This window comes from Marmota flaviventris, chromosome 3, assembly GCF_047511675.1.
Source record: "Marmota flaviventris isolate mMarFla1 chromosome 3, mMarFla1.hap1, whole genome shotgun sequence".
Taxonomy (NCBI): Eukaryota; Metazoa; Chordata; class Mammalia; order Rodentia; family Sciuridae; genus Marmota; species Marmota flaviventris.
Window position 1 is genome coordinate 88,419,709 of NC_092500.1, and position 25,612 is coordinate 88,445,320.

Genomic DNA, 25,612 nt, shown 5'->3' on the forward strand with positions numbered 1-25,612 from the left:
GGAGTGTGTCTTCGTGTGTGTGTGTGTGTGTGTGTGTCCCCGCGCGCAAGCGCGCACGGAAATTGGGATGTCTGCTAGATCTGCGGCTACGGGACCGGTTAATGGGGTTAGGGGCCCAGGAAGGAATAAATCTCCTCTGGCTTCCGCGCCACTCGCTGCGGGTCAATAACCAACCACTTACAGAAGGGTGACAGCAGCAGCCCCGACCCACTAGCCGCGCATCGAAGGGCTGGGAATGTCAGCCAGTTTCTGCCACACTCGGGGAATATATATGTATTTTTAAGGGAGCTGCTGTTTTTATTGTCTGCCTCTATCTCCAGAGAACAAGGGCAAGAGAGAAGGGTGCGCGCGCTGGGCGAGCTTCGCGGATCTGAACTGGTCGAAGGAGGCAATTTTGCGGGTGGGGGAGGGCGGGGGAGACCTTGATTTCCACCAATCCCGGGGCGTTTGTCTGCGAAGTCCGGGGCGCAGCGGAAGGCTGCGGCGCGCGGCTGAATTAACTGATGAGACCGAGTTCTTTTCTTCTCCGGGAGGGGTGGGGAGCGAGGGTCCTGGCGGGTGAGGCCGAGAAGCCAGGGGCAGGATAGCGGTCCCGGGCCGAGGTGGAAATTTCCAAGGACTTGGCGCGGCGCGGAGAGCGCGTCTGGGGGGGTGCCTGGCGGCGCAGCAGCGCAGGAGGCGGGGAGAGGCGGCGAAGGGCGAAGGAGCATCTCTCAGAAGGGGACGCCGCTGCGAGCCAAATGTCTGAGAGCCAGCCGCGCCTTTTCTCGGACCCTCGCGTAGGGCTACTGTGATGCTATAGAACTGGTAGGAGCGACTCGCTGCCGCCGCTCTCTCGGTTCTTGGAGACCCCCAGCGCCCGCCTTCTGCGGGGAACGACCATGACTGTAGCTCGTGACTTATCTGCCGGCCACTTCCCGTAGAAAGAAATACTGGAAAAAGTTGCATTATCAGAAATCCTTGTGCTGACCTTTGGGGCCGTGGGGGCCGAAGCAGTGTGCGTGCCTGTGCAAGCAAGAAAGCAAAAGGTGTGTGTGCATGGGGGGCCGGCGGTGGGGGCACCCTCCGCTGCCACTGTGCCTAACGTTATACTGAGGCTCCGGCCCCCATCCTTGGGACGCCGGGGCTGCGATGAACCCCTGCGGGCAGGCCCGGCGACACACATCCAGAGGGGCCATGGCCATACTGGCGTGGAAGTTCCCGCGTACCCGGCTGCCGGTGGGAGCCAGTGCCCTCTGCGTTGTGGTCCTCTGTTGGCTCTACATCTTCCCAGTCTACCGGCTGCCCAACGAAAAGGAGATCGTGCAGGGGGTGCTGCAACAGGGCACAGCGTGGAGGAGGAACCAGACAGCAGCCAGAGTCTTCAGGTACTCCTGCCCTTGGGGCTCCTCCCCTCTAGCGTCCTTTCCTCCCGGTGCGCTGAGGACAGGGTCCCCGACAAGGACCGTCTGGCAGAGGCTTCCCTTTCATCCAGGCTTTCTTGTTCCAATCCCCTTTGTGCTGTTCCCGACTTGGAGACTAGGTAGGGTCTATTTCCCACCCCTTACCCCAAGAGAGGTACAGACACCTGCTTTGCCTATGTAAAGACTATACTCATTTCTTCCCAAGACTGAGTTGTAACAATTGCCCATAACTGGTGGGAAGGACGACCTAGGATAACTTAGTCCTTTGTACTTAATAAGAATTTATTTCTTGGGCTCTGAAGATATTTGAAGCTAAAGCGAACTAGAAGCAGGTAAGAAGTGTCTTCCCAAGGTTAGGTGAGCAATTCGTGGCATAAATCAATGCAGAGTGATGGGCAAACCTTGGACAGTGAAAACATGGACACCCACTAGGTTCCCCTTTCTTTGCGCAGTGTACCCAGGGCAAATACAGAGCACTTGCTGACCTCCTACTAAGAGCCAGAACTGTGCAATTGTTATGTTGAAATCTCAACAACTTTCTAAATAACGGATATTTTCACCTCTTATGGAGACCACAAACTGATTCTTTGGAAGGATGAGTTACCCAAGGTCATTATCTTTGAAGAGTGAGTGCTGAAATTTTCAGCACTTTAAAGCTTCAAAGCTCCCAGCTCCTTTTCTTGGCTTAGACATGTGGATACTTCTGGAAGATGGGAGATGTACTTTAGATAGGGACTTGAAATCAGAAAACAAAAGACCAAACCAGGTTGGAAATCAGCACTCTGTGTGCCTAGTAGTTTCCCCTCCTTTGGGGGAATTTTAGTGTAAGGCTCTGAAAATAAGTTCCTGGCAGCAGGAATAATGTAGCTAGCTAGATGAAAGAAAAGACAGAGCTGCCTGCTTCTGTCTTCCCCAGCAGAGGGAACAAACTGCTTCAATCACTGGGAGGGGTCCCTTTCCCCTTCAGTCCCTAGGGCTGAAGATGCTGAAGTTGGCTCTTATGATTGTGCGGGTCTGAGTGAGGAGGGCTTTCCTCTGCTCTTCAGAGGATGGTTCTAGCCAGGTGAGAGCCAATGTAAACATTTTTCACTGCATTACTGACAAATGTCCAGAAGCGTCTATACATTTTAAAAAAAACTTTTACAATATATGGTTTCTCTCTGTCTCAGGCCTGCTCCTGGAAAGGTCAGAGAGATGATATAGCCATTTCTTCCAGAGGAAGGCAGCTGAGTTTTCCTTAAATGGGAAGGAAGACTCCTTTCCCTTTGTAACTTTACCATCATTCAGTTTTAAAAAATAACCCCACTCTCCTTAAAAGTACATCAGGGTTAATTTTCTCTCGCCTTCACAATATTGATTGTTGGACTGAGAAGCAGGCAAAAGGCATAGCACCTAGCAATTCTTTTCTCTGAAGACAGGAAGCACTTTATTCCAAGTAATATACAGAAATGAGTTAAGAACTTCCCATTGGTTTGCAATGAAAGGGCCCATTTTCTTTATATATAGAAGGAGAAATAATGAAGCTCTGTTCGAGAATAGACTCTTTTTAGAGGACACAATTAAGTGGAAAAGGCTTTCTATTCTGATAAATACAGACTGATGGTTGCTGAGACACATTTGATCCTTGCTGTCTTTAGCCTGGAGTAATCTTCAGTGTTCGTCATTTAGTCTGGTTTCTAGATGCGGAGAATTACTTATTAAAATTCAACACTATAAAAACTACCTAAAAACACATCTCTCAAAATTAGTGTCTGTAAAACTATGAAAGAGACACTATTGCCTATTGGAAAGAATCTGAGCTTCAGGTTAGAATCCTGAATTTGTACATTGCCTGTGCCAGGACATGATAAAATGCAGAATATCTTTGGCAAGTTACCCTCTCTTTGAGTCTTAGCTTTGTTGTCTATAAAATAGGGATAATGACATCTGCCTTGCAGGGTTGTCATAAGGTTTAAAAAAAAAAACAGTTGATGCCAAGTATCCAGTACATTGTACCCAGAAAATGTTTGTCTTAATAATCATTAAAATTTCCAGTGTATGTTACAACCTAAATAAGGACATCTGGCGTTTTCATAAGAATTTGGAATATTTTGCCTGTCGAATTTATAGAGAAACAATATATGTCCATACCTACCCTACCTAGTCACATCACTTAATTAACAGAGATAGGAGTTTTGAGAGATAAGTTTCATATTTGTTTTACTTTGAATACTTATTGAGATTCATTCTTTTAAACAGCTGAAATACTAGCATATGGGTTGTAGTATATGTCTATTAAGTATCACACAGGTCAGCCAGAAGCATTTATTATATTAAGGTATAACTTTGGCAAATGAATATCTTTCTCTAGTTTGAAATATCTGCACAAATAGAAATATATGTAAACAATTATACAATGTGTATGTGTGGAGATAGATGAACATTTATTTATAAATTGTGCAATGATGTCATGTGTATGTACACATATATAGGTGTGTGGATGCAAACACACACACACAGAAATACTTCAGTTATCGATCAGTTTAAGTGATCAGATCATGCTATATATGTGTTAGGCAGGGAGGATAGGAGTGTATGGATGGAAGACTGCCCCCACTAAGTGAGCTTCGGTCTAACTAGGGGCTGATCGACAAAAACAAACAAACACGCATGGGGAGTTGAAGTATTTCTTAATGTTATGAAGACAAAAGAGTGTTTTTGCCAGGATTTCAGATTTAAATTTATAATTTTTTTTGCAATGCTGGGGATCAGTCCCAGGGTCTCATACATGCTAGACAAGTGCTCTGCCCTTGAACTACACCCTATCCCCTTCAGATTTCATTTTGCCATTTGTACTTCCATTTAAATCTGTGATTTTCTTCTTCTTCTAGCCCAGAACCTATGTATTGACTTTTCAGATGAGAACCTAGCAGACTGCATAAGAAATGGCAGTAAGAAAGTCACAAAGCTGCAAGGGTTTGGAACTAGATAGGAAGTTTGCCTAGTATTCACATAGTGATAGAAAGATTAAGGCATCAGTTAACTCTAAAGCAAAGCTTTCATATCTCTTGTTGCTTCAGATCGAGTAGTCAAGTAGTGTGGGAAATGCCAAATCAAAGCACCGTTTGCTTATCCCATTAAACCTTTACCCATTTCTCCTCCTCAGAGAGGAACCTCAGCTTGAGTATATTTGCAAGGCTTTATTTTTGGCATCAGACATGGCAACAACAATGGCAACAGTGAAAGCCACAAATTGTTTAGGACTTACTATCTGTCTGGCACTGTAAGTGCTTATATGTATTGTCACATTTAATCTCCACAAGAACTTTGCATAAACGGGTATTATCCACATTTACAAAGATAGACATGCCCTAGTCTCTGCCACCAAAGGATTTACAATAGTCCAATGAGATTTACTATAATCCCATATTGGGATTATATATTAGTTATATATTTAATCAAGTGGAAATAGGCCATCAAAGAAAGGCAGCATGGCAGAGTGAAATACTTAGAGAACTGTTAGATCATGGTTGGATTTCTGGTCGTGTCCCTTTCTAGTTATATGATCATTGGTGAGTTCAACTCTCAGAGTGTGGATTTTCCATTTACAAAGTGGGGTTTGTAATAAAGCCACTTGAAAGCATACAGAAAGCACCTAGAGTGGTACTTGTTGCATCTCTGTGTGATACAGGGCCACTGTAGCCATAGAAATGTGAGCCAAGTGCTGGGCAAGTTCGTAGAACATGCCATTTAATTCTCCAGGGAAGGGAACTGAGAGTTCAGAGAGGAGGTGGTGTTTATCCTAAGCCTTATAAGGATAGTGTTAAGAGGTGAGGGTGAAAGGGTGTTCCAGGCAGAGAGAACAGCAAGGGTGAAGGCAGAGAGGTTTGGAAATGCTGGCACATTACCTGTGTGGAAAGTTATCAGGTCACCCATGGAAACCTTGGTAGAAAGGTTGGGAGGTAAGAAGAAGCCAGGTCCAGGTCCCAGTCTCTGAATGTATTTAAGTGATGGCTGATGAGAAATGGACTAACATTCAACTATTCAGCGGGTACTGACTGTCAGCTGTCAGCAGGAACAGCACATTACTGTTACCAGTAGATCTGGGGACAGGGAATTAGGGATAATTCAGGAAAGTGATTTTTTAAAAAAATTTTGTTAACTCAATGGGTGGTAACTGTGTCCAAATTCTCAACAAAATACTGCTATAAGCTGTTCCGTCTTCACATGGCTTCTTTTCTTTCCCTACTTTTCAATCCATGGATGTTAAAAGCTTCAGATGTTGTCACAGCTGCCCTGGTGGCAACAGAAGGGCATTAGGGGCAGATGGGGTGAGAGGTAGGTGCGAGGTAGGTGCAACTTTCGTGTATGTGAACTGTAAATTTGGTGTTTCTAAGTTAGAGATTTGTGGAGTTTACTTTGAAACAATAGATTAGGAAAACAACAATTTAAGAAGCTTTGATGTTTAAGAAAATTAGCTATGATTATGTGGCATATTTAGAAATGTGGAAAAAACTTTACCAATGATCATAATAGCACAAATCTATCCATGACATTTATAGGACATAAAGTGTGTCAGGCCCACTTCTATCACTTAAATATGTTTTCTTCTGTCCCCAGAGCAGTTCTCTGATGTAGGTTTATGGTACGTTCCTTGTTATAAATGAGGATGTGGAAGTTCAGAGATCCATAAACCAAATGATGGAGTTGGGTTTCCAGCCTGGAGCTATTCAATTTAAACCTCATATTTGCTCCCTGATAATCTTGGGTAGATGACACATTGTTGCACGTATCATATATGATCTTGCCCTCATTTCTTTTCCTCCAACATCATCTTTCATCACTTTTCCTTTTTATACTTTAGTAATATCAGACTCATTATAGTTCCTGAAATAGGCCAGACTGTCTTGATTTTGCTCATTTCCTCTTCCTGGAATTCCTTTACTCCGAGGCCACTTTTTCCTGCCCTTCCCCTGGCTAGTTTCTGCTCATCTCTTGACAGCGCATCATGGTGGATAAGAGCAAAGGCCCAAGGTTAGGTGTCCTCAGATCTTTATTCTACCACTTGTTGGGCTCTTGAGCAAGTTGGCTTTCAGCGTCCATTTCCTCAAGAAGGGTGGCTTCTTGTAGGATTGCTACAAGAATAAGATAGGTAACATGTTCAAGAATGCTTAGAGCTGTTTCCAGCATACGCTTAGTACTCTATCCATGCGAACTCTCCTCCCTACCTAGAAGCTCCTCTTCAGTTTATTTATGCCATGTACATATTATTGCATTTCTTGCTTTTATGCAGAATTACAACAACGGTGTGTCTACCGCTATTACTGGAGAGGATTCTGGGACTGTGGTAGTGAACGTAACAAAATTCTTGCGTGGTTGGAATTTATAGGATAATGAGAAGAGTCAGACAACAAACAGAAAAATATCCAAATCTCTAGTAGTGGCAGGTGCTTTATTTCATGCTGGGTTTAAAGTATTGGTTTATTTGTCTCTTCCTGCTAAATTGTATGCCAGCTTCTGCTACCACAGGGACTGCAGCTCATTCATTTGTGCACCTCTGTAGCCTCTCATGGTTCCTGGCACACTTAGTTTAGCTATCACATGAATGAAAGTTCTAGAAAGGCATGGAACCAGATGGTCAGTGAGCAGATATGTAAGGAGACCCTGCTGTGTATCCAGCACTGTGCGTGGCAGTATGAGACACCAGAGGAGGAAAAGAGCCATTCCTCTTCAGCAGTTTCCTCATCCCAATGCTTCTGTCCTTCTGAGCTGGAGAGTCTTGGTTGTGGAAAGCTGTCCTGTATGTAAAGAATGTTCTTGTGCGTTATAGAATCCATGGCTTCTGTCCACTAAATGAGCCTTCCTGATAGGTCTTCAGACCTAGTATAATTTCCCTCGGGGGTCAGAACTGCCCCTGGTCTAGAGTCACTGATCTAGAGTAACAAAACCCATCCAGTTGACAGGACTTAAAAACCCTGACAATACATGCAGTTCATAGCTGCGTTTGAAAACTACGCACTGTAAGTGCTTTGACCAGAGATAGAAGGTGTCTGTGTAGGAATTGCCCCCTCCCAGAAGAGCAGTGAATGAACTGTGCCCGGTATAAGGTCTTGGTTAGGGAAGGGTCATGAAGGGATGAATTTTAGGATATTAGCTCTGAACAGCTGCCTCCATTGAAAGTTTATGTGACAGGTGTTTCTGTCAGGGTCCTGTCCTTAAGCCTTGGCAAACATACTTCAAGCTCTGTGCCTTATACTTTTGGGGGCTCTCTTAGCTCTTCCTGAGTCTCAGCACTTTTCAGTGGTATCAATGAGGCCTTTCTGGACACTGGAATTACCTTCCTAAATGACTTAAGCCCACTTCTACAACCTGCCTGCCTCTGTGGGGGCATTTCCTGTCCTTCCCTCTGAGGGTGGCTTGCCCCTCTGGAGTGCAATCTTCCATCCAAGGAATGGCCAAGGGATGTTCTCCAAAGGAGGAGAGGCTGTGCAGGGAATCTGGATATAGGGTGTGGGGTCCACATGTGAAGATAGGGCTCTTCTGTGTCCCCCAGGTTCCAGAACCAGATTTGCCAAGTTTGAGAGGTCTAAATTTGAACCTGGCATTTCAGATTATCATGCAGTTATATTTGTCCAGAGAGGAGGATAGAAACATATTTTGTCTGTTTCTGCTTTGATTATAATTCCTAAATATTTAGATTCACTTTTACTTTGTCTTTTGACTTGTACATGGGGTTTGTTAAAATACCTTTGGTTTGTACCATACAATCAATATTCCAGTGAAATATTGCAGTGGGCTTTTTTTTTTTTTTGAACTTGAGAGCCTATTAGTCTTCATTTAAGAGAGGAGTGTTTTAGGAAAATGGTTAGATCAATTGAATAATTATTTATGTTAGTTTAGAGTATGTGGCCTGTTTATCTTTTGACAAGGTTGTGAATCATCATGGAAGTAATGCTGACTATATATCATTAACATTGTCTCTTATAATCGAGTTGATAGGTTTTTAGTAAAATACAATAATTTGTAGATTTTCATTATAAGTTGACTCTATTGGGAGCTGTGTGACAATGGGCAAGTTGCTTAACCTCTCTGTACCTTTGCTTTGTCACCTGAAAAATGACAAAGCAAAGGTATATGCTAACTCACTTCATGGGTTTGTGATTACAATAACATCAAAGCTAGAGCCATCCTCATCTGGCTGGGTGAGATGACAGGGAGCTTATTCCTACCTGGAAAGGCACTGGATTTGGGGGCCCCTGAGAATCAGGTTCTGATCCTACTTCTGTCATATATAAACTTGGTGACCTTGAACAATATTTTGGCCTTTCTGAGCCTTAGTTGTGAGTATCAATAGTTACTTTGGGAGGATTAGGTCTGACTAATTGCTAATTATTAAGCCATAATGAGGAGAAAAGCCATGTCTTGGGAAACATTCTGTGCTATAATTGTACTGTCATTAAAAGCATCTCTGAAAATGAAACATGACCTCATGACATGCCCTCCTCTTCCACAGCATCAGTACCAAGGGTGCTGGAATGTGTCCTGCAGGATTTTAAGGAAGAGAACCGAGCCTGGGGACCACCTGGCCATGCACTCATTCAGCCACGTTTCCTGAACGCTCACTCTCCAGCAGGTGCTGGAGACATAGTGATATGAGACAGGGTCCCCGACTTTATAAAATCCAGTCTATTCCAGCGACATGAGTTAAATCAATCAGAAACTGAGTAATGTGGGGTTCCGAGGGTTAGAGTTTGTCTGTTTTGGATAATTAACTACTTTTGGAGCAATGGATTGTTTTCCCTTTCTGTTGAACTGTCTTCTAGCTGTGGCATTGCATGAGAGGACCATAAGGGCTGTCACTCTTTTAATTAGGTGCCAGAAGGAAGCTGAAATGATTCAGAGCCACCCATCGCCCATTTTTCAGGGTTTTAGTGACAGAACACACTGCTAGAGATTCCAGGTGCTCCTAATAGGGTCCTATAAACAAAAGCGCTCATTTCAATTATTGACATAATAAATATATACATGATTTTATGCCCCAATGTTCATTTAAAAATTTTATAGCATGACTTGTCTGGTTGGGGGATAATACCTATTTACAATGGAAAATTTTAAAATGCAGTAAAAAAAAGGAGAGGGAACTCCCATAATCCCAACAGAAGTGCTCGTTGTAAACACTGTCCCTTGTGTGTATTAGTTTGCATGTGTGTATGTTACTACGTTGTGTGTCTTTTGGACATATAGCTTTATTCTATTTTATTCACTCAAAATTACCTTGCTAGCATTTTCTCATGTAATTTTTAATTGTGATAAAATAGCTTTCTGATTTTTATTTTGGAAAATAATTATTGCGAGGTTTTTTTGCAACATGATACCATATGGAACAAATTACTTTCTTAAAAAGATTATTCATGCTACTGACAAATTTGCATATTATTTTTTTTTTCCCTTAAAGATACCTCCATGTAACTGGTGAATAGCTGAGTGTAGAAAAATAAAAAGACCCTTTAAAGAGGTCTGCTTTTTCATAATGGGCATCTCATAACAGGCATTTCAGGGGTAAAAGCAACACTTTTTTTTTTAAAGGTAATTGATACTTAACAAATGTCACTAATATTTTAGTATGATTTTGCAGACATTCAATGCCCTCTGTGTGTGTAAATAAAACAAAACTATTATGAATTTGATAGTACATTACTTTTTTTTAGTAATAGTATCTGTAGATCTACATAATCACTCCCCACCCCCGGCATATTTCTTATGGGTCCATTATCGTTGAACATAATGGTGGGATTTGTTGTTACATATTCATTATAGCATCCCTTTTTAATGGCTGTAAGATTATCTATTGTGAGGATTGATGAAATTTTAATCACTGTTTTTGGATATTTATATTATCATATTTTCTCACTTTTATAAATAATGATGTGATGAACATTCCTTTGTGTGTATCTTGAACACTCACCTGTTTATTTTCTTAGTATTAATTTTTATAACTAGTTTCTTGACAGTTTTGTTTTCATTGAACCATCAATTCTTATAATTGGCTTTTGTTGTTCTTAGAAAATCCCAGAGTTTGGCTAAGGCTGGATTTGGGATTTTTCCCCTTTCAAAGGAATGGATAGTGATTGCATAAATGCAAATACACAATGATTACTAACATTAAATGATGAAATTCCCCCTGGATGAATTTTCAAGAAGTCAAGGCAGCTGAGAAAGGTTCCCATGACTGGAGGAGCTCTGTGGCAGAGTCCCTTTGCAGAACTTTGTGGAGACATGCCATAGGAACTCAGGTAGGGCAGCAGCTCGCATCTCTGCACCCTTCATGGTTGTCCTCTTTATTACGGTGCTGCTGATGGTTAGCATGGTTCCATCAACATTTAAAAAGCAATGCCTTAAAAATACCACTTCCATCATTTTTATAGGGTTTAAGCAATTAAATAAAACTATTTGAAGAGGAAAATGAACTTTTACTTTATCATAAGGTTGAGATTTCAAGGAAGAGAAAAATGTCTTGAAGCAGAAGCATTGTGTTTGGTGACTCTGTGATTTTTGTTGTCATTCTCCTATTGATTAGAGGTCTTAAGCATGAATCGGGAACAGATCCTGTCTACCTGGCGGAGGATGCAGGTGGGATAAAAGGACAAAAATCTCATGATGATGTCTAATTGGGTCAGCATTTGGAGGTCGTGTATTGGTGATTGTGATGCCATTGGCCTCCACCATCACTATCCTGTGACCTGCTCTTCTGCACCTGTATGAAATGACTATCTACTTTGTGTCTCTGGTGTTTGGGGACCAGAAATTGAGTCTCATATATGTTTCTGATCACAGTTGTTATGGTTTGGATGTGAAGTGTTCCTCAAATTCTCATGTGCTGAAGTGAGCGGTCAGTCTCCAAGGCAGCAGTATTCAGAGGTGGGGCTTTTAGGTAATGTTGACAGGATCATGAAGACTCTGACCTCATCAGTGGATTAATCCATTTGATGGATTAGTAATTGGAATGGGGGGCTGGGTTGTAGCTCAGTGGTAGAGCACTTGCCTAGCATGTATGAGGCACTGGGTTTGATTCTCAGCACCACATAAAAAGTAAATAAATTCAATAAACATCCACCAACAACTAAAAAAAATTAATTGGAATGGATTGTTGGGAGATAGAAGACACTGCAGGAGGCGGAGCCTAGTTGAGGTTACTGGGGCAAGGCCAGGAAGACGGTATTTTCTGTCCTCCCCACTTTCCTGACTGCCATGAGCTGAGCATCTCCTCTGCACCCTCTTCTGCCGTCATATTCTGCCTTCTGCAAGTCCAAAGCCATTCAACCAGTCAACCGTAGACTGAAACCATGAGCCCAAATCAGTCTTTCTCCCTCTAGTACGGACTATTGTTCGGTCCCTAGGTTGTTTTTCTTGGGTGTTTGTCATAGTGATAAGTTAACTGAATACAGGAGTCTTACTAAGTGTCTAATAAATATTTGTTGCATGAATGAAAATGAGATTGTCCAAAAGCCCAGCAGACAGCTTAATACTTCTAGGGATTGTCCTGTTTGTTTATTGCCTAATGTTAAGGCTATGTAAAACTCACTGCCAATTTACAGATTCACCCCTTCCTTCAATCTTTTGTTCAGCAAATATGTATTCAGTGCTTTCTATGTGCAGAATACTGTGCTACTTGCTGAGAGTATAGTGTTCAGCCAGGAGGGGCCTTGTCCCCATGGAACATGCAAGTACCCAGCGCATGTTACAGAGGAGCAGCAATGTTCTCCAGTCTCTCAGATATTTTTGTTGTTGTTGTTTGTTTTTGTGGTACTGGGGATTGGACCCAGGGTCACTCTATCACAGGGCTCCATCCTCAATCCTTTTTATTTTTTTGTGGTGCTGGGAATTGAACCCAGGGCCTTGTGCATGTGAGGCAAGCATTCTACCAATTGAGCTATATCCCCAGCCCCTTTTTATTTTTTTAACAAATAAGTTTTTAATAAAACAAGACACTAAGACTGGCCTTGAACTTGCGATCCTCCTGCCTCAAACTCCCATTGTCATTGGACGATGATAGACTGTGCCACTGTGCCTGGTTCTCACCTTTTTTTCACGGAAGAAAAAACAAACACAGGATTATGTTCACTTTTGGAATTTAGCCATTTATGTGTGTATTTGGTACAGTCCAGAAAGGGCCCAAGTGTCTCCTCTGGCCCATTCCATGTTAAGCCTGAATCAAGATTGTGAGGCAGGAGGTCTGTTTTAGTGGTCTGGATTAAGTATCCCAGTTAGTGGTCTAATGTCTTCTGACTCTTGCTAACCTACACAACATGTGAAATGTTAGAGAGAGAAAGCACTTTAAAACATTGCTGGAAGATACATGAGCCCATGGGGGAAAGCAAAGCTCAATTACTGGTAGAATCAAAGCGCCTTAGTGGCAGACTGGCTTGGATAGGATTGCACACTTTGTAAGCAACTCTTCTCAATCTGACCAGCCACCCTGGCAGTAATAAAGGAAAGGAAGGGGAGGGCTGGCTAAGACTGTGAAAGTTCTGAAATGAGTGTTAGTTAGGGATAAAAAGAGCAGGTCATTTTATTTCTTCCTTATAACTGCTCTAACTATGCCACCTCAGATCTACCTCCTGGCCCCCATTCCCCACTAGCTGGTCCTAACGGATCTCTCAACAACCTGGCCAGATTTTATTAATTTTATCCATCTTGATTATTGGGACAGCTCCATTCTGGTACTTGGCTCAGTTGTGTTGTTTGAAAGCTCAGTGGAGCCTCTTGTGTCTTCCACCTGTTCCTGCTCAGGCTCCCTGGAGTCTTTTCAGGGTTTGCAGTGAAGGTAGGAAGGGTGTTCTCTGCTGTGGAGCCACATTCTGTCCCCTTCTGGGAGCTGTGGCTTCAGACTGCACAAGGAGGAGGTGCATATTCATGGCTGGGGATTGCAGCTTTCAGGTCAACTCTGACCCGCTGCCCCCTTCACTTGGCTGGTGGTCTTCTTGGGGAAGGAAAGCCCTTGCCTCCCTTTCCATAGGCATGGAAAGGCCAGAGCCTCACCATAAAAACATGGCATTCCATGGCTGATCTTTTCTCCCAGTCTTTCCTTGCAGTGCTTCGGTTTGAGAATGGGGGATTGGTTCTCTGGTTTGGCACCTCTTAGAAAACTAGTAAAGAGGTGACCAGCCCTGAAATTGGGTGGTTTTCTGAACTTCAAGAGATAGGATACTTGTATATATGGACCTCATAATGGATCCTTGATTGTAATTGAAGGATTCCCACCTGTGCTCCCGCAGCACCCTGAACTTCCATTACCTGGTCCTGCCTGCCAAGAGGGCCCTCTGAAAGTAACTAGCACCTCCATGACCTGGCTCTAAGGCCATATAAAAGCTAGATGCTTGTGGTAGCCTGCTGCCATTTTGCCATCGAAGATGTGCCCCTCCAGTGCTGAATAGAGCATTGCTGGCCCATGAGGTCTCCCTCCATTTCCCTTTTTCTTTTTGTATTCTCTTTCATGTGCTTTCAGTAACTCCATATAAAAGGGGAAAGATTTATTACAGTTACCCCCTGGATAAAGTTCTGTTCCCTCTCAAAGCTCAGTCATTGTGCACTGTTTCTTAAAGATCCCTATAGGCTCCAGGAATAGGAAATGCTCAAGTTCAGTTTCATCTCAAGTAGGAGGACAAGGTTTCCCATTACAAACAAGATGTCTGAGCCCTGGCCCCCTGTTTAGGGGGCTTACCATGAATGTCTTGTACTGTTTTCTCACCATTTATAGTCTGTCTCTTACTGCTAATTCCTTCCTGTTTCCTTTTCTTCTTACTCAGGAAGCTTGGGAGCAGACCACACATCTCCTAGCCAGCTGGGGCATGATGTCCCTGTAGTCACACACCCCCAATGTTGATTCTCTGGGGTCCTCTCCACTCCTCAGACAGTTCCTCTTGCTTGCGGTCATTCCTTCCTGTTGCTCAGGGCTGAGGGTAGTGGAGGCGGTGGGACTGGGCTGCTCATGAGTTCCCTTCACAAGCCCTGCCGAGGGGCTGGCCACATAGTTAGCAGCTCTTTTAACTCCTATGGTGGTCCCTAGCAGCACATCTTCAGCTTTGGACTGAAGTCATAATTCCAGCATAAAATCCCACTGAAAATCCTGTTACACAAGGATAGAAACAATAAAGAAGCCAAAAGATTGCTCCTAGTGTATCAGGTTTGAAGATTGAAAACTTATGATCCAAAAATTCTCTTTTAACTTTTAAAATGGAGATTTGACACGGTAAATTAAGTTCAGATTTAATTAACATTTACTGAGCACCAATTATGTGCAAGCACCATGCTAGATGTTTTCATGCACAGTTATCAGTCAGTCTAACCCTACACTTTAAGATCAGCTCATTTTTTAACACTGTGATATTTTTAGTGATATAGTTGTTATTACTTTGTGTCTGCCATATGCCATGTACTGTTTTAAGAACTCTATGTGGTGTTATCATTTAGCAAACATAAAAAAAATGGAAAGGATGTTATTGTCCTTATTTTACAAAGAAACAGGCTATAATTATTTGCCTATGGCCATTTAGATGGTCAGTGATGCTAGGAGCTAGCATATAATGCATGCTTACTAGGTGTTTAGCTCATCTTTTAAGTACCTTTATTGGTGCTAACATCATCATAGCAGCCCTATAAGATGATCCTTTCATTGGTGGGGGAAACAGAAGCACAAAGAACTTCAGGACCTTGCTGAGGGTTACTTTGTTAGTAAACGGTCTGTCTGGCTTTAGAGTGCACAAACTACCTTTCCATCCTAGACCAAGTATTTGCATTTAGATGTTCAGTCAAAGTCTTTGTGTGTGTGTTGGTTGAGAGGACTGGGCTTGAACCCAGGATGCTTTACTATTGAACTATATCCGCAGCCCTTTTTGATTTTGAGACAGGTTGTGCTGAGTTGCTTAGGACCTCAATAAGTTGCTGAGGCTGGCCTTGAACTTGTGAGCCTCCTGCCTCAGTCTCCTGCTGGGATTATAGGCATGCACTATTGCTCCCAGCTCCAGTGCAACATCTTAACACAAAGGAATAAATCTCAAATGATAAAGTTTCAGACTATGAAAGGGAGTTAGCACTTCCTTCTGTTTCACTGTTGTTAATGTCAGGGCTGTTTCTAGCAACCACTCCTCAAGGGTCCTACAAAGAAAGCAGTGAGTCCACTTGGCGGGGGAGGGTGTCTCTTTCCTTTCTGTGTCTGCCTCACATCTCTGATTCATCCCAGTGGCTTTCTTTAGGATCCATTTGCTCTCCTAACTCCCTGGCTATCCTGGCCCATGTGCTTACCTGTTCTTTATATCTGTGAGACAGATGCCAAGAAAAGACATCAACCATGCTATGGTCAGAGGAACTAAAACCTGCATCACTGTGAGAACCTGGAGTGGAACAACTAATCATGTACAGATTTTTTTTTTTCTGTGCTACCCAAAAAGGAAGTTCTTTTATTTCTCTCCATTGCTGAAATCCCCAGGGATTTTTCTCTTGGCTTTAGACACTGTTTCTGAAATGGAGCCTATGTGATAATCTTTTCAGTTATTCAGAAAGATAACCTAGAGATACAGTGTGCATTTTAAAAATAAAACAATGCGTTCTTATTGTAAAAGTTAAAGCTGTATGCAAGGATATTAACCAACACAAAAGGCTCCTCCGTGTTATTTCCTAGAGATAAACAATGCTGATGTTTTGATGTGTATCCTTCCAGATGTTTTCCTTTTCAGAGGATAGCTTATTATTCAAACTGGGGTTCTTGAGGTTAAATACTATAATTATGCCAGGACAGCAGGCAGGCATAAACAAGGGCTGAATGTTTAGCCGTCCTACTGTATTTGAGCTTCTGTACGTATAAGGATGTAGATCATTAGTGTGTGTGTGTGTGTGTGTGTGCACGTGTGTGCATTATGCACAGTGATGCACAGCCTCGAGATGGCCCCTAATGATTCTTACCTCTTGGTGTTCGTACCCTTGTTTCATCCTCTCCCTTTGAGTGCAGTGACTCACTTCCAGAATAGGAGAATAGAATACTGCCGAAGTGATGGCATGTCAATTCTTCTGAGATTAGGTTTTGACAAGACTGTGGCTTCATGCTGGGTTCTCTCTTTCACTCTGTTATGCTGAAAGGACACTCAGCCATCCTGTGGAAAGGCCCAGGTGGAACTGAGGTTGTGGTCAACAACCAGTGAGGAACTGAGCTCGCCAACCATGTCAATGACCTGGGAAGAGTGTCTTCCAGCTTTCGAGGACTGAAGCCCCAGCTGACAGCCGGACTGCAGGGCCATGAGAGGACTTGAGCTGGACCCATTCAGCTGAAATGCTCTTGACCCACTGAAATCAAGAGAACTTAAGTGTCGGTTGTTTTAAGTGCTGAATTTTGGGTAAATTTGTTAGATACCCCAGATAGCAATTACTAAATGATTACTATTGTTTTATGCTAGTAAAAACTAAACCATATTTATTAAATAAAAATAGCATCATGTAGCAAATTGTTTTTAACAATACTGTTTCCTTCCCCACTCAGGTCATACCTGTCAGTAGATACCTTATGTAACATGTAATGCAGAGCTTATCTGTCATGTCTATTGAAAATATTTTTCCAGTGTTTTGCCTTTTGACTTCGCTTATGTTCATGTTTTAAATTTTTTTCTACATACAGTTTGGAAATCATCAGATAAATAGATATCATGTGTTTTTTTTTCACAACTTTTGAACATTTGTGTCCTGATGCCTGCAGCCCAAGATATTTTCATCTAGTATTTTTATGATTTAACTTTTTGGTAACTTTCTGTAATTTTTAAAGAAATATGGTGAATTGGAGACCTGGTGCTTTCTGCCATTTCTTCATTACAAAAACAAAAACAATCCCACTCCATTTGAAATGCCAAGGTGTCCACACTAGATAAGCCTATGCGTGTGGGTCTATTTTGGAAGGTCTGCTTTTCTTCCATAGGTTCTTCTCACTAATCTTATTCCAAAGCCCCACTGTTTCAGCTACTCTAGCTTTATAATATGTGATAGGGCCAGTCACTGTTTCTTTGTAAGAATTTTCTTTGCTGTTTTGCCATATTTTTCATTCAGGTATAATTGAGGTAGTTTTTTAAGTTCATATGATTCCTGTTGAGATTTTAAAATTTGAATTGCACTAGTTTATTTATTTATTATTATTATTTTTATTTTTTTTTGTGTGAGATGCTGTGGATTGAACCCAGAGCCTTGTGCATGTGAGGCAAGCATTCTACCAACTCAGCTATTTTCCCAGCCGGTGTCCATGAATAAGATACATTTACTTGAATATGCAATCCTTATTTTATTTCCCTAAGCAAAGTATTTAGGTTCCCCTGCCCCATAGGTCCTACACATTACTATTGAGATTATTCTTACATATTTCATCTGTTTTTATGCTTCCATTGTTTTTCCCACTAGTATCTTGTTTTCATCATTATTTCCAAGTGATTATTATTTAGATAGAGGAAAGTCATTTTTACTTACTGCCAGCCACCTTAGTGTATCTTTTCTTAGTGTATCGATTTTAAGCTTGTCCTCTTGAGTTGTTCAAATATGAACTTGTATATTTATATAGTTTTGTGAATGTCATAATGAGTTTTTTTTTCCTAGTATTTACTTCTTATGCTTTTGTATTCTTTAATGGGCATGCGTTTAGAATTTCTTTAATAATTTAAATGCTGGATTTTTCTCTCCTCTGTTTTTTCTCTCTCTCTTCTGTTGAATCTTACCCTTTTTCAGTTTCTAGCTCTGTGACCTTGGGCAAGTTACTGATATGGGAAGATGGGAAGGATAGTGAAGCTTAGAGAGACCGTGAGTGGCAGAGCCAGGCTCAAATTCAGGATTCTCTGACCCCAGGGTTCACTTTCTAAGCACTATCTCATGTGGCCCATACCAAGAGATTTTGGATGATTACTTGCTTCTAGTCTTCCCTCCCCTCTGCATATTGTTTCTGGATACTATGAATCTAGTCACCTAACTTCCTCCCACGATGCATCCTGTTTCCATAGTTGTGGTGGAAATCTGCAGTTGGTATAATAAGTACCCAGATACACCCATATGGTGAATGGAAACAAGGTACAGTGGACTTGACTTTAAGAAGAGCAGATTTTGGGGCTGGGGATGTGGCTCAAGCGGTAGCACGCTCGCCTGGCATGCGTGCGGCCCGGGTTCGATCCTCAGCACCACATACAAGCAAGGATGTTGTGTCCGCTGAAAACTAAAAAATAATATTAAAATTCTCTCTCTCTTAAAAAAAAAAAAGAATAGCACTTTTCACCATGCAGCCTTGCCTCTGCGTGTGTGTGTTTGTTTCATTTGCCCTCACTACTCTCATCTTTTCGGTATTGTTCAAGTCCATGCTCCGCTCACTGCTTCATGGTCTACTGCTGTGCATTCTCTGCTTGCCCTTTATGACCATAAGGTCCTCAGTTTGACAGGAAACACAGCTCACTGTGAGTTGCTTAAATCAAATGAATCTAGTTTCTGGAAATGTCATTATTTTAGGAGGGAGCACAGGAGGGAAGGAAGGAAAATAGTTTAGATTTTTGTGGGGGAATGGAAAGCAAGGGGCGAAGTCAATGCTGTGTTCAGGAGAGAGGAAACTTCTGTAGGTTTTAAAAATTGGCATGTGTGATTTTGCTGTATTTTGTCTAGCAGTGGGAAGGCTCCTGAATCTTACTTCAGAGAAAGATGGGCTGCCCTAAACCAAGTCCTTTGTTAGTGAGATATGGGTCTGTGGTGGGTGGTGAGAATGGAAAGGAGTAAGGAGCAGGAAAATAAATGACAAAAACAAAAACTTCTTACTTGTAAGTGATATCATCCATAATTCTTTCCAGCACATTTTCTTTGATTCAATTATCATTGGGCTCTACTATGATAATAGCTTCAATGGAGAATTCAAAGACAGTGTCAGACCTGGTCCCTGGCCTCATAGTCAATGATCGGACAATTAAGGAATGGTACTTGGGAGTGGACGAGAGGCCTGAACGTACTCCTGAGGGACAGTGGATTTGAATTGACAGAAAAATAGTAATGGCCTGGGGAGAAAGCATGGGAAATGGTTTCTGGTTGAGAGTCAGGGATGAATGGTTAATTTGAACACAGTTATGTGGGGAAAATGAAAATATTGGGCCATTGGGATGATGCTCAGTAGGAGCTCAAGAAATATATGCTCTTGGGCATGGATGGAACACGATAACTGTGATTAGTGGCATGATCTAGCTGTGGTGTTAGGCAGATTGGTGGAAGGTGAAGAAATTCAGATGATCAACAAATTTATGAAAAAGTGCTTACACTTGTTGGCTGTCAGAGAAATGCAAATCAAAAGCACAATGAGATATTTCAACCCTGTTAGAATGGCTATTATAAAAAAGACAAAAAATTAAGAAATGCTAATGAGGACATGGAGAAAAGGGAATTCACATACACCGTTGGTGGGAATGCAAATTAGTACAGCCATTATGGAGAACAGTATGGAGGTTCCTCAAAAACCTAAAAATAGATCTGCCATATGATATAGCTGTCCCACTTCTGGGTATGTAAACAGAAGAGATGAAATCAGAGTACCAAAAAGATACCTGCATGCTCATGTTTAATGCTACACATATCACAATAGTAAGGTATGCAACCAACCTAGATGCCTGCCAGCAGATGAATTGATAAAGACAATGTGGTACATACATATTACAAAATATCATTCAGCCATAAAAAACTGATATCCTATCATTTATGGCAAAATGGATGGAACTAGAGGACATATTGAGTGAAGTAAATGACGACACAGAAAGACAAATGCTACATGTTTCTCTTATATGTGGATATATTTTTAAAAATCCAGCTGGGTGCAGTGATGTACCCAGCTATAAATCCAGTGACTTGAAGGCTGAAGCAGGAGGGTCACAAGTTTGAGGCCAGCCTCGGCAATTTGGCGAGATCCCCGTCTCAAAATAAAAATTAGAAAAGAATGGGGATGTCATCTTTGATATAAGGAGAGCAACTAAGAACAGAATAGGGAGGAAGAGCATGAGAAGAAGATCACCATTAAACAGGGATGAGAGCGGGGAGGGAAAGAGAGAGAGAAGGGAAATTGCATGGTAAAGGAAGGAGACCCTTCCTTTACAAAATTACATATAAGAGGAAGTGAGGGAAAGGGGAAAAAAAAACAAGAGAGAGAAATGAATTACAGTAGATGGGGTAGGGAGAGAAGATGGGAGGGGAGGGGAGGGGAGGGGAGGGGGGATAGTAGAGGATAGGAAGGGCAGCAGAATACAACAGACACTAGTATGGCAGTATGTAAAAAAGTGGATGTGTAAGCGATGTGATTCTGCAATCTGTATACGGGGTAAAAATGGGAGTTCATAATCTGCTTGAATCAAATGTATGAAATATGATATGTCAAGAGCTTTGTAATGTTTTGAACAACTAATAAAAAAAAAGAATGGGGATGAAGTTCAGTGATAGAGTGTTCCTGGATTCAATCTCCAATGCCAAAATTAATTAATTAATTAAGCAAATAAATAAGAAAGTTCATCTGAACATAAAGTAGTATCTTGGAGTTTGTGAAGGGTATGAGGAGAGGGTAAAGAGGGTGCGGTTGGATAATCAGTACCAAAACACAGAAATAATAAATTCTGGTATTCTATAGCACAGTGGGATGACTATAGTTCACAATAATCTGTTATATATTTTATGAATAACCAGAAGGGAGAAGCTTGAAAGCTTCAAACACAAAGTAATCATAAGGAGATGGAAATGTTAACCTGATCTGTTCAGTACACATTGTATGCATGTATTGAAATAACACCAGGGCACTTCATAAATATGTACAATATTACATGTTAATCAAAAATTTAAAAAGTGTTTAAGGGGATGGAAACATCAAATACCCCATTTGATCATAAAATACTGTATGTGTATGCTGAATTGTCACACTGTAACCCATAAATTTGTGTGATTAAAGTAACAATTAATAAAAAATAAAGAGACACTCCTACCACGGGCCCACCCTATACAGCAATAAGGGGAGCACAGAGTGGACAGATCAAAGAGACTCAGCAGAAAACCCTCCAGAATAAGGAAATGATTTTGTAAAGTTAATGAAGGAGGAGGAAGAAACCCAGCCAGTGAGGTTTGAGACTCAAGTGCTTTTGTTCAAAACTGGGTGGACAGGCACATTCTACCGGATGTAGGTTCTCATCTTTGTGTTACGGAATGTGGGCCGCGGTTGAGTTTTCTTCTGTCAGTCAAAGCAGTTATCATTTCATTTCCATCTCTAAATTTTTCTTCCAGTTGTTTGGTGGGATTCTCGTTGTGTCCTGGTAGCTCTTTTGCAGCTCTGGGTTGAATGGTGTTTAGATGATGCTCCCTGCAGAGGCTACGGTGAGGGACGTTTCAGCTGTCTCCATGATGGTGCGTATCAAGGAGCTGGTTAAACACCTGTGCTAGGAGATGTACTGTCTGGCCTCCTCATCTTGTTTTGGTTGACCCTCTGATGATGTAGTGCAGCTGTGTCTGAGGGCTCTTTGATGGTTAACGATCTACAGTAGATGCTGTTGGTGAGCAAGGAGGAGGAAAGGGCCCAAGGCTGTAGCGTTCCCTCTGTTGGGACCCATTGTGCATAGATGCTTGAGCACCTGATGGGGCTGAGCTTGCAGGGGTCTGGATGAATGGGAGAGACAGCCTTCTGACATCCTGTTCCCTTCCTTTATCACTGCTCTCAGATAAATGGACTCAATTCATTAAGAACTACAAAGCATTTATTCCAGTTGCACCCCTTGCCTTGCAACACACTCAAACCTATCCACACACATACATAAAGCAAATACAACCAAAGTATTCTTTCAAGAGGCAGGCATTTTTTAAAAAATGGAGGTCTCAAAATTTGCAAATACCAAGGCATAAGTAGAGCATATCTGCTGCTGCCAGGTATCTGACACCCGATTAGTCAGGATGTATAGCCCTAGGGTACCTTCCTGCCAGCAAAATATGCCCTTGGCTCCATAAGACATTCTTAGCATATTTCAGATATTAACCACACCCATGTGAGAAGTTGAAGTACTTACTATAAAAATTGATAATTGGAGCTTATGCATAAACTCATCAATGGTAGTGCAATTAAGTGTATATTTCAATAATATTTGTTGTTGTTGTTGAAGATTGAAGGAATGTAGCTTAGTTGTCTAGTTTTACTGAAATAGGATGACATTTGTGGACAAGTGGTTACCCAGGCCCCTTGGCACAGGCTAGAATCCTCTCACTTCTCATTCTCAGCTCCCTTGGATATTATCCCGTTTTCTATCCCTCATGGTTTCTGTGTGGAAATAACTCCTCTGACATTTGTTCTGTGCTTTTCCAGTTTTCTTTACTAGCATAACTCAAGTGTCTTCACTTGGTAGCTTTAGCACAGACTTTTCTTATCCTTTTATCATACCTATTTTTACTATATGTTCAAAGAATAAGCAATAGCAATAATAATAATAATAATGACCAACTTTGATTGAAAAATGTTACAAGTTCCATGCAAAGAGATTTATATATATGGTCTTAATAGTATATTAACTAGTTATTATTTTATTTCAGTTTCAAGTTGAGAAAACAGAGTCTTAGAGAGGTTATGAAACATCTCCTAGTTCTTTATTATGTATAGTGAGAGGTAAAGTTAGAATCCAAATTTGGGGTAGCTTGCCTCCAGAGCTTGCTAACCTTGAGCTATTACTGTATCAGCAGATTTATGAATGTTCATATTTGACTCCAAATACAGATAAGTCTCAAGTTAAAGTTGTTCAAAAATTAGAGCATAAATATTATCAATATATACTCATTTTTATACCAAAGGTTTAGGCCAGTAACTCACAAGTACTAAGTTTTTTTTTTTTTTGCTAAGTTAATAAAAAAATCTGAGTAAAATTTTCAATGACTTGTGCATTGAAAAGAATATTGTATATTTAGTTGAGTCAAGCTTTGAATTTGCTCGTAATAACTACCCTGGGGCTTTTTAGGAATTTCAATATGGAAATACTTTTACAGATTTGTTGTTTTCTTTTCATTTCTGTAATGCCCTTACTTGGTTGGCACACCAAATGCAAATATAATTTGCCACTTTAGTTAATTGAACAATGACAAAGTAATTTATATTTACCAATGACAACAGTAGCAATTGAAAATCATAGCCAGTTCTCCACCACATTGATGATGCACTGATAAAACATATCTTTTCTGACAACTGTGGGGATTTCAAAACCATGCATTTGTTCCTGCACAAAGGAAGCATTGTTATACTGCCAACAGTTGCGTGGAAGCCAGGCTTTTTTGTAGAATGTGAATGAGAATCCTTGGTGAATTAAAAATGGGGTAATTCTAGTATTTGACTACTACATTTTCAAAATTCACATAGCAGATTATTAGTAGGTGGTCCCATCACAAATCATAGTCTATGGAGTGATGTGCTGTTCACCTACCCAGGAAGTGTTTTTCTGTTTTGTTTTGTTTTCATTGCCTTATGTCATATTACTAGGAACCTCTTGGCCCAGTATCCTGACCAAAAGTGACCCAGGAAGAGGAGTCAGGAGAGGAGATTTTAAAAGCTGGTTTGTTTGTATACCTATTTAGAGGAGAAGGAAAATCCTGTTCATATTAACCATTGACCTTTGAAATAAGACACTACAGTTCATGGAGATTTTCATGCACTCATCTCCATTTTGATTTATACCTACATAGCTTGGTAGGTGGGGTGATTGCCAATTTCAGCATTTTACAAAGGAGCATCAGAGAAATAAGAGTAATTGACTTGCCCTGTATTATACTTGCAAATTCCTCACCCTTTTGAAGGTCACCCTCTTCTTTTTTTTGTCTATGGTATAAAATGTAAATTTCTTAGCCAGTCACATAAATAAAGCCCTTCATAACTGGGTCCCTGCCTACATCCTGAATTTAATCTCTTATGTAAACAATTGCGTATTTATTTACCACGTGCATTCTGCCTTCCAATCACACAAAACACTGGCGGCTGTTAATGCCTCATACTCAGACTTTCTGAAATTTAGGAATTTAATCGATGAGAAAATTTCCAAATAAATGTCGATAATTTTATATTTTGGACATAAATAAATGATAAGATACCACTATTTAATGACTTTACATATTAATGTTGTTAACATTTTATATATTAAAGCATTAAAAAGTAAAAAAACCCCAATCTATCAAAAGGTAGAAAGGAGGAATTGGAGGTGTAGTTTAGTGGTATAGCATGTGCTTAGTGTGTGTGAGGCCCTGGGGTTCAATCCTCAGCAGCAACAACAACAACAAAAAAAAACCATAATCTTGGAATAAATAGATTAAAATAAAATGTAAAAACTTCACTCATTGCCTACATTTCCCTCATTTTGCAAGAGACTCTTGAAAATATATTTGCAGACTGCCACTGGCCTGTGGTGTTGGAGACTCTATGGCCCTGCACACAGTGCTTCCTCCATCAGAAATTCTCTACTTTTCTCATACTCCTAGCCTTTTGCCTTCCTGAATAAGTCTTCTTTGTCCTTCAATTCTGTTTGCAGCTTGACCTGGGAAGTTCTTCTCTCTCCTCCACAGTTTTTCTTGCTCCCCATCCACCCCTCCAGTTGCCTTTGCAGGTGGCAATCTGTGCACCCTCAAGTGCTGACAAAGAGGCTGGGGTTGTAGAATAGCTTCTCTGCTTTGCCACAGGACCAGAAGAGTTTTGAAAACAGAGTCTGCATCTTATCTACCTTCATTCCCAAAGCTTAGCACACACTCTTTGGCCCACCCACGGTACCTAATAAATATTTAGTAGATGGGTGAACAAATGAGTGAATGATTACCTGGGTCCCCTTTCGTGTCCTCTGTCTGTGTCCCTGCGTCTTCTATGACCCCTAGCTTCAAGCCCAAAGGATTTGTTCAAGCAAACACAAGTACTCACTGAATTGAATTAATTTATGGGTTTTGACCTCATCAGTTCTTCTATTTTTCTTTGCTGAGGAAAACTAATTATGTCCTCCATTATCAGAGTGTCTGGGAACAGTCTGCAGCTGCTGTCTGAAATGCCTCCATGGCTGTAATGCCTCCGTCAGCTCTTCTGGTCAGCTCCTGTTTTTCTCTAGTCTGTTCATTTTGGGTCACCGTGTTGATTATCACATTTTTATGGGAAGAGAAATGTGAGACATGCTCTGAAGTGAGTCTGGAAGAGATTCAGCAGTTTCTGTAGT

General features: G+C 41.3%; 1 protein-coding gene across 1 annotated transcript in view; it reads left to right on the forward strand.

The window, feature by feature from the left end:
- The first annotated feature begins 989 nt into the window (after nucleotides 1-989).
- The window catches only part of St8sia1 (ST8 alpha-N-acetyl-neuraminide alpha-2,8-sialyltransferase 1), a 127,474-nt gene continuing 102,851 nt past the window's right edge, over nucleotides 990-25,612 (forward strand). Inside the window, exon 1 of the mRNA XM_027934171.2 lies at nucleotides 990-1,367. Within this exon, the coding sequence (XP_027789972.1) occupies nucleotides 1,132-1,367 (236 nt within the window). The 5' untranslated portion in view covers nucleotides 990-1,131. The remainder of the gene's footprint in view (nucleotides 1,368-25,612) is intronic.